The following is a 15,110-nucleotide window of genomic DNA, read 5'->3' as shown; positions in this document are numbered from 1 at the left end:
TAATCAGTTAACTGCTGGTAACACCAGCCTATGAGCTTCTCTTTTAAAATCATATGTATGTAGTAAAACCAGGCTCTGAATAACTGCTGTTTTCTATTAATGAATTTAAGATACACAGAGTAGGCTGAGATTAGTAAGATATGCTCCTAGTAAGAAACCAAAATAAGTTTATCTCTCACAGGTGCACACTCATGACACAGCTGCTTTACACAAGTGTGCCTGAGCACTGTCACCTTCCCTATCCCTATGAGGGCTACAGATCTTATTATTCTCAAACACCCTTTTACAAGTGCTGCATTTTTTTATCCTCTTAGAGGCCATCCATGCAGGACTGGCAAGAAGCTCACAGGAATCAAAGCATGGTTTTCAGTGCAACATCTGTGAGCAGCTGCAGTGCCATTAACTAACAACCCAAAGCCAGCTCCCCAACTCACATTTCTCATTTGCTAAGGCAAGTTATCAGTGATACACTAGGGCCTCAGTAATTAATCTATAGGAGAATACAGCAATGAATTCATGACAGCTGGTGAATACTTAGGGTTGGTGGTTTTTTTGTTTTTTTTTTTTGTTTCTGAGATGTATCTGCTTGAGCTAGCACCAAATAAAGCTAAGAAAAAGCTGCCTGAGCACCCTTTGTAACTCTGGATCAATGCTGCCTCGATGCTCTTTACGGAGAATTATACAACACAGTCATCTCTGAAACAAAGGAGAGCATGACTCAGCACTCTGCTCCACGTTACCTTTTTTCTCCATTCGTTTCATATCCATCAGCTTCTCCACGTTGTTGGGATCGTTCAGCCACAGCTGCATGCGGACAAAGGGCTCCCGGCCCTTCAGACTCAGCTTGTGCCAGGGCTTCGGGCGAGCCAGCAGGTCTGAGACAGAGCCTTGTGTCAGCCCCAGGATTGTCTCCCCAAACAAACGCTGACCTAATACGAAATTGGAAATGGCATCAATTCACTAGGAGACAGGGCAAGCTAAAAAGACAGACCACATCTACAAGATCGTTCATCAATTATTACTTCAGAATTGCTTGCAAACCCGAAAGAAAGACTGAGCAGCGTAAAAGCTCTCCCCGCCCACTAAAGGTGTAAATATTGAGCTTTAATTTAATTCTTAAGATCTGGCATGACAAAGATGTGAACTCAACACCTCTGGGGATAAGGACCTCACAGTGGAAACAGTGTGCAAAACAACCCCCCAAATTAATGAGATTAAAAATAAACCAAACTTGCAGCTCAGCAGGCAACCAGTGAGAGCAGTGAGGCTACTCAGCTCTTATGCAGGAGGTGCTGCAACAGCTTTGTTCCAGCAGGGCAATTCGAACATTTCAAGCTATCAGTGAACCAAAACCAATGCAGCACCCATTCAGCAACAGTCATCTAAATGTCCTCAAAGGCATGTAAATGTTTTGTGTTGTACTGGCTGTTGTGCTCTAACAGTGTTTTAGTGGCTGTGGATAATCACATTTTACAATATAACAGTTTTTCCTGTTTCTATAGCTTCTACAGTGCTTCTGGTTAATCATTACTTTTACTTCTTTTGAAATGCTATCGCCTAGCAGAGTAAAAACTAAAAATGGTTTTCGGTGTGAGGCATTTGTAAGCACATTAATAACACTAGTTTTACATGCTTAAGATCTCACTTACTGAGGACTGGAAAATGCCTGTGCAGCACAAGCCAGAACAGACAGCTGGTTTCCTAACAGCCTTCCCTTCAGCATTCTCCCTAAGCTAAGTTGCCCTAATACGCAACAGCTTTTGTTACGAGACAGAGCCTGGAGTCATCTGAGTCATTGCTGGGCATTTCTGATGGAAGTGAGGCTATCGTGGACTTGCAAGTTAACCCGAACGTCTTCCTATCCCAATCGAGTTGAGGCCTTGAGGTCTGGTATCTGATCGTTGGCTTCTGAACCCCTCACTCCAGCAAAAAGCAACATCTACTTGCCAGTAGTGCCAGCAGTATCAGCCAGTGGCAACCAGCAGATCCTGAGGGACAGTAAAGGACCAACAAAAATATCAGGTCCACAGAGCCCTTCCTGTGCCTGACTCCATGATCTCCCTCTGCTTTACACCTCCCCCAAGCCTTCTGGCTTCCTGAGTTCTTTCACTTCATAGGCTAAGAGGGAAGGAAGGAGTGGGCAGAAGCTGCAGCACATCCCATGTGGATGGACTGGGGCAAGGCTTTGGAAGGCAGCAGCTGGGACCACAAAGGTGCACAGGGAAGCAAGGACAGGGTTCAGAAGTGTCTGCTCACACCTCTAGAACAAACCCTCAAAATGGATTTTACAGACTGAACAGAAACCAAAGATCAGAACTTAATTTCCTAAGTGTCTTTCAACTTTCAACTCAACATCAGGAAAATGAGAAAAAAAGCTGTAATTCAGGGCTAATTTTACATCTGCATTTCAGAGTTAACGTGCTCTCCCCCTTTACATTAAAAAAAAAAAAAAATCAGGAAGAACTCATCAATTTACCTTTAAAACAGCTACTTTTGAGCCAAGACAGCTGCTTTAAACACCTTTTAGTCTGCTTCTGCAAATGACTTCCCTCTGGCATTCCCACGCTCCCTAAGCCCACACTCAGGCACCAGCACGGGCACTGCAACCCACGCAGAGCTGTGCAGTCAGTGGGACCTGATGTGGGTCACAGCAGCCCCCCAGCAGTGTAATAGCCACCTGTGACCCAGGCAGCTGCTGTGGTTTGCTGTACAGCCACCAGGAGGGAATACTGGAATATAAACAAGGCAGGAATGAGCATCCCAGGGAAGGTACGAGCAATGCTGCTGAAGGAAATGACCTTCAGATCATAGCCTAGAAATAAAAAATCCAAGGGAGGAGATAACATTGCGTTCTTTAGGTGCTCAATATGTTTGTGTCACTTACTGGATCCTAGGATACAGCAGAACAGCATAAAACACCTGAAAGACTCCTGAGCTAATGGAGAATGTGTTAGAAACCATTCTCAGGAGGCAGCAGGTCTGTCGTACTCCATCTTCATCAGTGTTATTAATAACTTAAGTATTCTTAAGCACAGGCTTCCTGAACCTTCTGTTAATTCTGTCTTTTTGTCTACTGCCTTTCCCACTGATGTAGCTCCTCATAGACACAACCTCCTGCCAATTATGCCAATTTCAGGGCTAGTCCTGGACCTCTCTGCAACATTCTGCAACACAGTGGGCATGGTGGTGATGGGCTGATGGTTGGACTTGGTGATCTTAAAGGTCTTTTCCAACCTTAATGGCTCTATCATCCTACGATTCCCAGTACTGCAATCTCCCAGCAGCTCACTGCATTCACTTCCCTTGCTATCTAAGCTGGATGTTGCCCAATAGGAAATCACTGATAACATGATCTTGGGGCTGAGAGGACTAGCAACATCCCAGTGTTAATGCTGTATCATCATTTGCTAAAATGGTGTCTGCTGTTTCAAGTGAATGCTTAAAAATGAATGCTTAAAAATCAGGGGATGGGAGACCCACCAAACTCAAGTCTGGTTTGCTGAGCCACCCTGAATGGTTTCACACAGTCGTGGTCTTTAGTGGCCAGTGGTGTTGGAACTGGGCCACCAGCAGTTGCCTAAGACAGGTTGGCAAGGCCCTGTGGCCTGAGACACAGAAAGCTGTGCACCAAGTCAATGTGGTGCAGCAGCACACTGAGGGCACAAAAGGAGACATTGAAACTGGTTCCACACCTAATGCAGAGTTTGGGGCACATTTCCTGGCTCTTCTGCTGCTTTTTAGGCTTGTCAGCCACACTGTAGGAAAACAAAAATCATGGGAAATAAAAAAGACTAAGTAAAAATGGCATCAAAGCAAATGTAAACAAAAATACTTTTTCAAACCTCCCTGGAACACCAGAGCAGGCACAGCACTCAACAGTATTTTGCTCAAAAAGCAGAGGCTGAAGCCTGCAAACTCTTACCTGTGGCTTTGCCTCTACATAGCTCCACTGAGCAAGCCACCACAGCTGGCCTATCCCAGGGTGAATGAGCAGTAATTCTGCTGGGTTCAGTGGAACACACTCTCATGCAGGGCATGCCCAGGATCAGGGCCTATTCTTTTTTCCTTCCCCAATTACATTTAATGACAATTTGCAACCTCCCCCACCCCAGTAAAATCTTGAACACCACCTTGTATTCTGTGTCTAGCCAAAAAAAAAAAGGCTTCTTTATGTACTAAAATAATGGAGTTTTTAGTGATACAGACATCATGCTCAGATGATATGGATGTAATCCTTCTGACATAAATATCAGTAATCAAAACTAAACTTATCTTTTAGGTTATACTTGTGAACAGTGGGAGACTGGCATGTCTGGAGAGTGATTCCACCATCTCAGACATCTCTTCTGAATCTCTCCATGCAGGTGGGATGGATACATGCTAAGCACTAATGCAGTGCAGGTAACACTGGTGCAACCTGCCTGCCTTCCAGCTAGGAATTTCAGAGGACTCCTTCAAGTTTCCCAGTGCCTTGTGAGGGAAGCAGTTGTTAAACAGGTACAAAGAACTAGGGATTCAGAGGCACTGTGGCAGTATTAAGCGTGGATTTCACCTGCCTACGTGTGTTATTTCCTCTGACTATTCCAAATATTGTCAGTCATATCAATATTGCAATTAATTTGATACCCAAAACCTCATCTGCAGCAAAGGCAGCCTTCGCTTTGCATGTCTCAAAGCAGAACAACTGAATGACCCCACGTGGTTACCTAAGGATTCACATACATCTCAACTGAGTCTGAATTTACCCTCCTAGCTCTAAGGCACACTACTTCCACGTGATGTACCTCTCTTTGCAATCACTGCCCTCCTCTGCTCCTCTTCTCTGCCTGCCCTGCTGGTGTCCTGAACCTACAAGCATGGGGAAATCTGCATTTCTCATGTGGAGACCTCACAGGCTTTGGGGTTTTGGTCCTCTCGACAGCCTGCTGGCCTGTATTTAGGGAGGTGGGACTGGTACCTGGCTGCTGAGCCACAATCAGAGCTTAAGGGCAGTGAGGGTAAGATAAAATATTGTTAAGTAGATGTGACAATCCAGAAGGACTTCTTTACTGGCTAAAAAAAAATCTTTAAAGGATGAAAAAACCAAGGCCAGAGTCAAAATCAAATGCTCTTGTCAACATCTACTAAAATACAGCTTAAAATCAACAGCACCAACACTTTATTTCATTCAAGAAATGGGAATAAAGCAACTTACCAAGATTGTTGTCCGTTAGCACTTCCTTGACCCTTTTTGTAATGCCATACGTATCCAGCTCCGGGGACATAGCAACCAGCTCCTGGATGCTGAGTGCTGAGTGGCCCGACAGTGGCAAAGGGGTTGTGGACTGGGATTCTGAAGCAAGCGGCTCGCTGGGCTCCTGGGATTTGCCATCCTTACTGGTCTCTATCGAAGGACAGGGCTGCTGTACCAATTCTGTCAGGCTTTTTACCGATTCGCTGGAACTCATGGGAGATTCGGGAGCGGGACTGCAACTGGCAGAAGTCTTTGGAGTGCTTTCTGTAATTAAAAAAAAGAAAGAAGTCCCCACTTTAACATAATTGTCATGTTTTGATTGCTTAACTTTCCTTCTCGTTTATATTCTACCTACTTAAAGAAATGCCTAAGTACGCAAAACACTTTTCCTTACAACTTGGTTGCTGAAAAGCCTTTTTTTTTTCAAAACAGAATTATTTTCTTAGTTTATCTTCAGTAATCTTTTCTTTCATACAAAAAACAAGAACATACAAATAAAAATCAGGAATAAATGAAGTGCAATAGCTTGCATGGTTGCAAGGAATTCCCTTGGTCAGGAAATTTTCTAGCTTTGCTTTCACAACACTGCTGTCTAACAACACTCTTTAATACACGATTACAGAGGTTTAGCCTCTTTCTATGACTATCAGAAAATCACCACTATGTGGTCGTGTTCCCGGGGGATTTTCTACAACTGACACAGCTTTGTATGTTGAGAGTGTTATAGATTTCATATTGTTTCTTATCACTCACATCACATTTTTGCACCACTCTTTGCCCACGAATAACTTAACACAATTAAAATACGGTTTGTAATTATGTCGTATTAATTAATGTGTTTGAGAATCCAACATAAAGATGGCGAGTGGATCAGGAGACAACCAAATCTGTTATTTTGACACTTTGAAAGAACTGTTAATTTGCCAACAACAATAGTTTCTGTGCAAAATGCTGTTTTCCCTATGTAAGCTCACAATTATTTCTAATACAACGCTCTCCATCGTGCAGAGACGTGGCCAAGCACACCCCAAATCCTATTCTTTACAACAGGACTGTGTTTTCTGAGCACTGCACCACTACAATGGCAGCCACTGCTACGAGCTGATGGTTAACACCAGATTTCACCATTTCTCACTGTCCACAACACCACCAAATCCTCACAGTCTATCTGGGCTCCACGGACACGGAGCCCAGGCAGTATGGGAAGCACATCCTCAGCACTACAGGAAATGCTGGGTAAGTTCAAGTAGGGTTCACTCAGCGCAGGGTTCACAGCACAGTCGTGCTGTTCAAGGCAACAGAAGCTTCCAGGCTCTGCAATTTAAGAGAGGTTCCCCGACACACTTACAGAAAGTTGTCCCTCAAACACAGAGCTTTTACTTAGCGCTTTGTGAGAGATGCAAAACAGGCAGGCATAAAGGGAAAGCAAGGTGCATATAAATCTTTAAGGCAAGAGGGATCTTGCAAATCTTATTTCTTCTCTCTGTTCACCCCGGGTCATCATACAACTGAATATAAAACCCAGCAAATGTTATTTTTGTATCGAGAGCAGCAAAGGAATTGTACTGTAAATTTGCCCTGATTCACCCATGCGAGGGACCAATTTGGCAGATCATCCATCTTGTTCACTGTACACTGTCAGGGATGGCATGAATTCCCTACATGATAAACAGATTTCTTCTCAGGTCTGCGTCCTTTAACCCACAGCAAGGTCAAAATTATGGCTGCCTGGCTAATAAACAGCGCGCCACTCGCTCAACTTCCCTCTAATTTTGTCCCTTGTGCCAGCTTACACAAATCTTACTGAATAACTAGAGCAGCTGCAAATTTCCTATACAATTCCTCATCCGTGCACTGCAAAGCACATGGAGTGCAGAAAAATCCCAAATAAAAAACCACCCAACACCCATGCAGGAGTCAACAAAGCGTTCCTTAATGCCTCCTCCTCCCTCTCCTTCGCTGCCCAGCCTAATTATGTAAACAACAGAGGTAATCTCTGCCATCATCTATCACTGCGATGCTCGATGTTGCTCACATATTAGCTTATTTATTTTTTATATCACATATCAAGAGCTTGCTTGAATTTCATTTTTAAGACCAATCTGCTGCTTATTTACTCAAAAAGGTAGGATTATGTGGATCTAATTTTGGAAGGCAGTACAGATGACAAACTGTTTTTTTCCTCCCAACGAAAGGCAAGTGCAGAATGGTTCCAATGAGACATTATGTGCATAAACCACAAATAACTCCAAATATGTTCTCCGTTCACTTCTGGAGCTTTTCCATTACAGAAAAAACATTTTAAATGTGATACAAATATTGGAGGAAAAGGTCCATTATTTGGAAAAGTCAATTCGATACTCGAATAATGCAAACATTTCCCCTTAACCTATTAAAAAATTAAGTAGACATTTAGAGTACGAGTGATTGCTGACAGAACAAAGGGAAAATTGGATGTGTTCACTATTACAAATTAAACTGTCAATCTACAGTCATTTCAGATGTTTTATGAAATAATTTGTCTGTATTCATTTCTCCCAAGTTCCTCACAGGACAACGAAACAAATTCGGGACATGTGAAAAATACACACCGAGATCTCAAAATCAAACATTTCTGATCAAAATAAGAGAGTGCATTTCTTTAAATGCTGTTCTGTTTCCCTAACCCCACACTTCACCAAAAACCAGCCCTAATTTAAGGATGACCCAGTTCATATGCGAGCCATTCCCTGCTTTTGTACAGCTCTCCCCACGCTACCTTGGAGGAACAACGGTGTCTGTCAGGGCACAAGGATGGCAATGAGACACAGTTCAACAAGGACAGTTAAAACAATTAAGAGCTTGTTGTAACTTTTGCATATCTTCAGGTTGATACTGACAAGCGCCATTAAAGATTCAAATGCCCCATAGAGGCATTTAGGTGACACAAATCTTCTATAGCTGCAAAGGCAGCCCAGTCATGGAAGGCCACAGCCATGTCCTTCTTACGTTACTCATTCAGAATTCACTTTTGGGTATAGGGAAGTTAGGCATTACCAAGCTGTTCTTAAAAGCACATTTGTGTGTGCAAATAAACAATAATCAGATGCAGATAAAGTACTGGGGGCTGACATCCAACATCAGAAACACTTGACAAGAGTGACTGGCCTCCATCCATGGTGAGAACAGAACAACTACTGGACACCGACACCAAGGATGGGGTGCTGATGGGAGCCTTCAAGACTCTAAAGGCAAGTATGTCTTCATGAACAGAAACACATCTGATTTAGTTTGGGGGAACCAAAGTGCATTAGTTGGGCAGGCAGCACTGCTGGTTAAACATACAATCCTTATTCTCATGTCAGGAAATTCTTCACTTTTGTTTTTTCCTACTATAGCCCTAGAGAAGGACATAGAAATCTAAAATAAAGGTGAATGAATGACTAGAAACAAGGTCAGCATGATATAAACATCTCCCAATTTTGTTTTCTTTCTAAACACTACTTTCCAAATATAAAATTGCTTCTTGAATAATCATCCTACTGCAACAAAACCCAGCACCATATTACAGCTTGCCCATCTGCTTCATCCCTATCAGGAAACTGCACACAACTTAGCGTGTATGAGCAGGGTCTTCAGAGCTCCGTGCAGAATTGGCTGAGAACTGTAACAAACTGGCTTTGTCTTAATGATATCAATGCAGAAAAATCTGGTATGGTCTTGCATTGCTCACAGCAATAGCCTTGGTTCCATCCGTCCTCTCTGTACCTTAATCGGTTTCTATCATGATGGTGTTTGGAAAAGTGAGACAGCCTGAGACAGTCTCAGCTCATTACTTATGGTGTTTATTCAAACTTTAACATTAGATTCTCCTGTTCTTCTCCGATGGCAAGATTTACCATTCTCATGCTGGGTTCAGATCTCCAGTACCAGCTCCTGAATTGCCTGAACACCGTCTGCAAAGGCTCTGGACTATGATTATCCCACCAAGGCCCATTCTGGTGATGCACAGCAACTCCTCCACCTGCAGAACGCAACTCCTCCACCACAGCCTCTACACAGAAGCAGCAGGACAGCCTGCACCCACAGCACACACGTCCATACACAGGATCCCGTCCTTTGTCTGCCCAGAATTGCTGCACTGCTAACGTGAGCCTAGCTAATAGGCTTCAAAGTGACTCAGGGGAAACAAGGTATGGAGCACAGAGACGTTGGGGAAGATCATGCGAAACGCAGAAGGTATTTAGGGACCTTTAAAAGGATTATGAAAAATACTGTATCTAAAGACAGCAGGCAGACAACAGCTGCCTTAAGTTTTGGGGAGAAGTGGATTGGAAAAGCAGATCCACTGTAATTTTCAGAGACAAATCTCTGTAGTTTATCTGATCCACTATTTAAATTTCAATACAGAGTCCTCTATCTGCAGTAATAATAACCTAAATTCCATTTAGTGTTCATTTGAGCAGTCAGGATAAAGTCATTTCTTATTATCTCCCCACTGTGTAAAAAACAGCTTGAAGGTAGGAAGTCAGCAAGCATTTTCACCAAAAAGTAATTATTGTAAGTGACATTTTTACTGCTGGCATGCCATAAGGCGAACTGCGCATTTGGAAGGACAAGTTGCTAAAACAAAATGACAGGGTACTCCGTGACATTCCGACAGGAACCCAAACATGATTTATCCAGCACTCGCTTTGATGCACCGCTTCTCCCGGTGTCCGCAGCCCAGGCTCCGGGTCTGTGCCCTGCAACCCCAACTTGTTCCCCAGGAACGGCAGCAGTGGTGATGTGCCAGGCAGGGCAGCGAGCGTCCCGTGCTCTGCTCCCTTCTCTATGGCGAACTCGTACCGAAGATGAAAGCAGACAGATACAGATAGGAGATTTCTTGGCAAACTCTTGAAAGAGCATTCGATACTTCAGGGCCCGCCTTCACCTACTCCCGCAGACGAGTTAATGGACAACAGCAGCCCTGGCAGGTCGTCTGAGATCCCAGTATCTCACGCTGGGACGGGGTTAGGTTCTGTTTCCCCTATTTCCACCTACTGAGCTGCCCAGTCTGCAGACCAAAAACTCATTATTGTGTCTGCCATTATCTGGAAATCCCAGACAGAGCTTTTGCTCCCCATCTCCCACCTCACTGTAACCCTGGGATGTCCTGAAGCACCCAACAGCTCGTCCCATTAACACAGCGCAGGTTTGTTCTCTAATGAATCAGATCAGCATTTGTGGAGCAACGCTGCAATACACCCCTCTTCTGACCAATTAAACTAAAACATCCCTGAATGCTGAACTCTTTCTCACAGGTAGCATTTTTGGTGGATTTATTTTAAGTGCATCAGTCTTGCCTATCTACAGTGTGCAAATTAATGTGGCTTACAAAAATATGATCCTCCCCAGAGTTATAAATTCCTCCAGCTATACGTAGGGAGCATGGAAAGCTCCCTCCAGCATGCACACAGAAAGATACCACACATGTAGGTATGTACAGCCATACTGCAGCAAGTGCTTCCCCCATCTATGGTTATAGATTCCCACTGCGACCCTGAGGACTTTGTTTGTTTGCTTCACAAATGCTTAAACTTTGGGGACAATGTTATTTTGGGTTTGGGCTCGAGGAAATTTCATGTGGCTGGAGGAGGGACCAAAGGAAAAGCCCTTCAGGGAGGCACACAGAGGTCTGCATGTCTGCACCAAGAGGAGAGGAACCAGCATGGGTAACTCCAGGATCACTGAGGGAATGAGAACAACAAAGGTCCTTGTCCTGCACAGGAATAGAATCATACAGATGTTAAAGACAAGCACACAGAACTAGTTGGATGAGCAAGGCTAGGTGTTAAAAGTACCTGAAAATTCTGCATTGTTGAAGGATTGCAGGGTGTTGCAGCAGTTCTATGTTGCATGTTCTATAATTACGTTATCTCTATGCCTATACTAAAAAAAAAGATGCTAGCCATTTCAGAAAGCAGGAGTTAGAGCACAGGGTAGGCATTAGAGTCATGAAGAAAGCCTGGCAGCTGGACAGGCAGAAGTTCTCAGTGGAGCCAGGTGACGGATTCTCCTCCCAATAACTGCACAACCCAGCTGCCCCCCAGGCAGGCTCGAGGTGCCGTCTCACACCCAAACCCCATCGGAGAGGTGCTGTGCCCTGCTGATGCACGATGCCTGGTAAGCTGAAAGGTGTGGGCTGCACAGTGTGTGTGCAGGTCCAGCCCGCAATGAAGGGCAGCTGGGATGTGCAGATATCAAGGATCCTGTGCAGAAAGATGCAACTTAATTAAAGCGGCACAGAATCACAGGATGGCTTGGGTTGGAAGGGAGCTCAGACATTATCTAGTTCCAACCCCTGCTGTGGGCTGCACGCCCCCCACCCATGTCCAACCTAACCTCCAACCTGGGATGGGGCACCCGCAGCTCTCTGGGCAGAAACATCATCAGGCCAACTCTCAGGTCAGCCCAGCAGCCCCGAAGCCTTTTCCAGTCTAAGGGATGTCTATGGAAGAGGTAAAGAGCACAGCAAGCAAGCAGGGAGAGCTTCCTCAAATGCCAGCTTGCGCATAGGTTCTGAGGTACAGTTTTTGGACTGAAAACTGCTGAATGGTGAGTTTTCATGTTCCATAACAACTAAAACCAACCTTTCTAAAACGGAATCAGACTTTAATTTAGATGACTAATGGCAAAATCGTGGCAGCTTCGGAAGAAATTCCTCTGCTCTGCTAATCTGTATTTAACATGCAGATTTTCCCGTGTTTCTGTAACTTAGTAAGAAGTCAGTATTTAGCAATAACTGCTGGAAAACGCCTTCAATAACCTTATTATAAAACAGCTTGTGTGCACAAGCTTTAGTCAGGATTTTCTGAATATTAAAACAAATATGTCACCAAAGCAATCAATCAACATGCCACAGTTACATTTTTAGTATAACCAAAATAAACATGTGCAACTATACCTTTTGGAAAGCAGAGCTCGCAGAGGCCCTGCTGCACCTTCTGGTGCCTTTGTTGATGCTGACCTTGTGGTTAGAGGCTCACTTTCAGGTATTTGCATCTTTTTGACTGTTTGCTGTCCTTCTCTATGGTAACCCTGAGCGTGGAGGTATTTCTATGCCCTCCTTAAGATTTTAACCTGTTGTCTGCTCCAGACAAGCAGAACGCATTATATGCACTGTGCATCCATTTTGCCTTCATCTGAATCTCCTCCCCTAAGCAGTGTGCTACGGGCTAGACATTTATGGGATGGAACTGAGGCTAAGATCTGGATTCCCTTCCCAACAGTCCCAGCTAACAACCACAGCAGTGCTCCTAAAAGCAAGCACTCCTTAAAAGAGTGACCCTGAACACTGCTGCACCCAATGCACTCCTCTTCAGGAGCAGTACTGGCAAAAGTACTGAAACAAAATGACATTTACATTGTATGCAACAATATTATAGAAGCGATTAAGGTACATTATTTTACACATCCTCATAATCTCTCCATACTGCTTTACTTAATTTGTGATAAAATTGTTGAGAAAGGGTACTTAATGTAGGACAGTCAGTAAAAGTAATTTATCATCTTCCCGCTTCGGTGCTCACGTTATCAGCGAACTCATTTTCTGCATTCATCATGCAATCAGCCTATTATTTGCATATTAATCAGGCAGTGGACCATGAAAGAGCCGCATCCCAGCCAAATGCTGCACTATCTCAGGAGGAACACTCAGTAATTATCATACATCAGTGTTATGATGTGGTAATTGATTATAACATCTTTCTGTTGCCCCTGGGGAGTCCCACTGCTAACCCAGCTTCAGGCATTCTGTGCAGATTTTTCTCTGAAAATTAGAGAAACCACTGCTGTCCTTTCATTAGATTTTTTTTCTACCTTTACAAGAGGCAGCTCTGAGCATTTCCCAGTTACTTTTGCCTTTTTTTTTTTAAATGAAACCTTCATTAGAAAAAAAGCACATCTGCCTCATATTAGAAAATATAAGGAAAAAAAAACAAACAAAACCAACCACCCTTAAACAACAGTTGGCTTGTTCTTGTGTGTCCTCTCTTACAAGGTCTGGTGGCTTTTTAGGTACTGGTATTGCTTACATAATGACTTTCCCCATCAAACACAACAAAATGTTGCAACTTCAATAGACAGTAATTGCAAAGTTCGTACAAAGGCAGTTAAGCTGCTTTATTTACGTGCCAAACGAGAGGCTAATTTTGGTCCTCTCGTAAAGGACAAATGAAACATCTGCCAGTTCAAACTTGCACTATTTTTAGGATCCCAGTTCCAGGGGGGTAAAAAGAGAGAAACAAATACAAAGCACCACTGTAGTTACAGGGCAGTTAATGCCATACCTCATTCATTTGTGCAGAACCAGATGGGGAGAGGTAGGTGGGGAAGGCTCCCATCCCAACCTCCCTTTGGCAAGCAAACACGCGCAGGTGGATGCCACAGGAGAAGCTGTAGGGAGCACGTGGGACAGAACTAAGTGTGCCTGGGCTCTGCAGCGAGGCCAGATGACCTACTGGGAAGGCTGGAGAGAGGAACTCACGAGGACAGAATGATGGTCCACAGCAGCTCCCTGCCTTTGGACAGCCCCGTCGGAGGGATCTGGAGTGCTGACACCAAACAGGGATGTTCTGTCAAGCTCAGGCTGTGCCAGCGAGTGGAATCAAAAAGATTATTCTAGGGAACAGTCACTCTTTTCAAGCACACTATAGGGCATGAGTCAGAGTCGAGAAAAAAAATGTTTTAAGTTGTGATTAGCAGTAACTTCAAGAAGTGCAGAAGTGGAATATTTAAAGATCAAGCTTACTTTTTGTTTCTGATCATCACTAGACTTTCTCCTTTCGTTAGGCTTATTAATTAGACATTGTTCTATCTTCACTGTTGTTTAAATTTGATTTCAAATACATTTGTTTTCAATGCAAGCTCTGTTTCCTATCAGATTTTAAATAACCACAGGATTCTTTCCTGTGCTGTTCCTTTGGATGGCTGTCGGCAGATTTTAAGACCTGCAATGCCTATCAAATTTCGTGAGACAAAGTTGTCAGTTTTTCTCCCTTCCTGCTGCACCCTTCAACGCAGAAGACAGGCTAGAAAGTAGCTTAAAAGATATTAATTTTCTGGTAATTTTTTTTTTTTCTTCTTAGGAACAATTTGATATAAGTAATGCATAACTCTCTATAATCATAAGAGGATTTTGTTGTTCGAATCTAACAGGCTGCTTATTTCCCTGTTCCAGAGCCACTTTGTGCAGAAGACAGCTGCCTCGTAGCTCCATCCCCATTATAAAATGGAAATAACAACCTGCACATTCATTGCCAGCACACCTCTTTTTCAGTATTTTGGGAGGAAAATAGCCCATTATCTGTTCTTTGAATTGAAAGCAAGGCAATTTTCATCCCCAGAGGAGCACGGTGTGACTCAGCGGGCAGCAGCTGGGGCTGGTACCTGGGAGGGCAGCTCCATCCCAGCAGCTCCATCCTGCTGGCAGCAGCTCCTGTATTTCCTCTTCCCATAAACAACCAGCGAGCTCCTGCCAGCTGCCAGAGCCTCCCAACAGCAAAAAGCCCCGTCTCTTCAGAGCCCTCCCGACCTCTCCTGCAGCTGCCAGCCCACGGGGACGGAGCCCAGCCACTGCCCCAGCTCCTGACCCCCCCGGAGCTGTGGCACGGCTGTGACAGCTCTGCTCGCCTTTCAGTGCTGCTCCAGTTATTTTTGTATTTGGCTTTGTAACGCAGCAGCTCTGTGCCTTCCACCCGGCTCCATTCAGGTTGGCAGCTGGCAGGAGGATCCCAATGTACCCAGGAAGAGGAGAGCAGGCACGGACCCCTTCCAGAGAGGCTGCTTCCCTCTGAATGAGCAATGGGGGGAACAGTAAGCACCAATAATTAATGAAATGAGGTGGTAAGTAATGACA

At 44.2% G+C, this 15,110-nt stretch overlaps 1 protein-coding gene across 6 annotated transcripts in view; it reads right to left on the bottom strand.

Annotated features, from left to right (window-relative positions):
• Positions 1 to 15,110, bottom strand: part of CUX1 (cut like homeobox 1) — a 226,856-nt gene that overhangs the window by 31,000 nt on the left and 180,746 nt on the right. For 5 of the 6 annotated variants that reach the window (XM_085240894.1, XM_085240895.1, XM_085240897.1 and 2 more), the window contains 2 exons: positions 5,195 to 5,497; positions 741 to 929 (listed from right to left, as the gene is read on the bottom strand). The exons of the other annotated variant lie outside the window; for it this stretch is intronic. In XM_085240894.1, the coding sequence (XP_085097020.1) occupies positions 741 to 929; positions 5,195 to 5,497 (492 nt within the window). The remainder of the gene's footprint in view (positions 1 to 740; positions 930 to 5,194; positions 5,498 to 15,110) is intronic. 6 annotated transcript variants of the gene reach the window in all.

Source organism: Meleagris gallopavo, chromosome 21, assembly GCF_905368555.1.
Source record: "Meleagris gallopavo chromosome 21, MGAL_WU_HG_1.1, whole genome shotgun sequence".
In the NCBI taxonomy this organism is placed as follows: domain Eukaryota; kingdom Metazoa; phylum Chordata; class Aves; order Galliformes; family Phasianidae; genus Meleagris; species Meleagris gallopavo.
The sequence above is the reverse complement of the archived record's forward strand: the minus strand, read 5'-3'. Positions and strand labels throughout refer to the sequence as shown.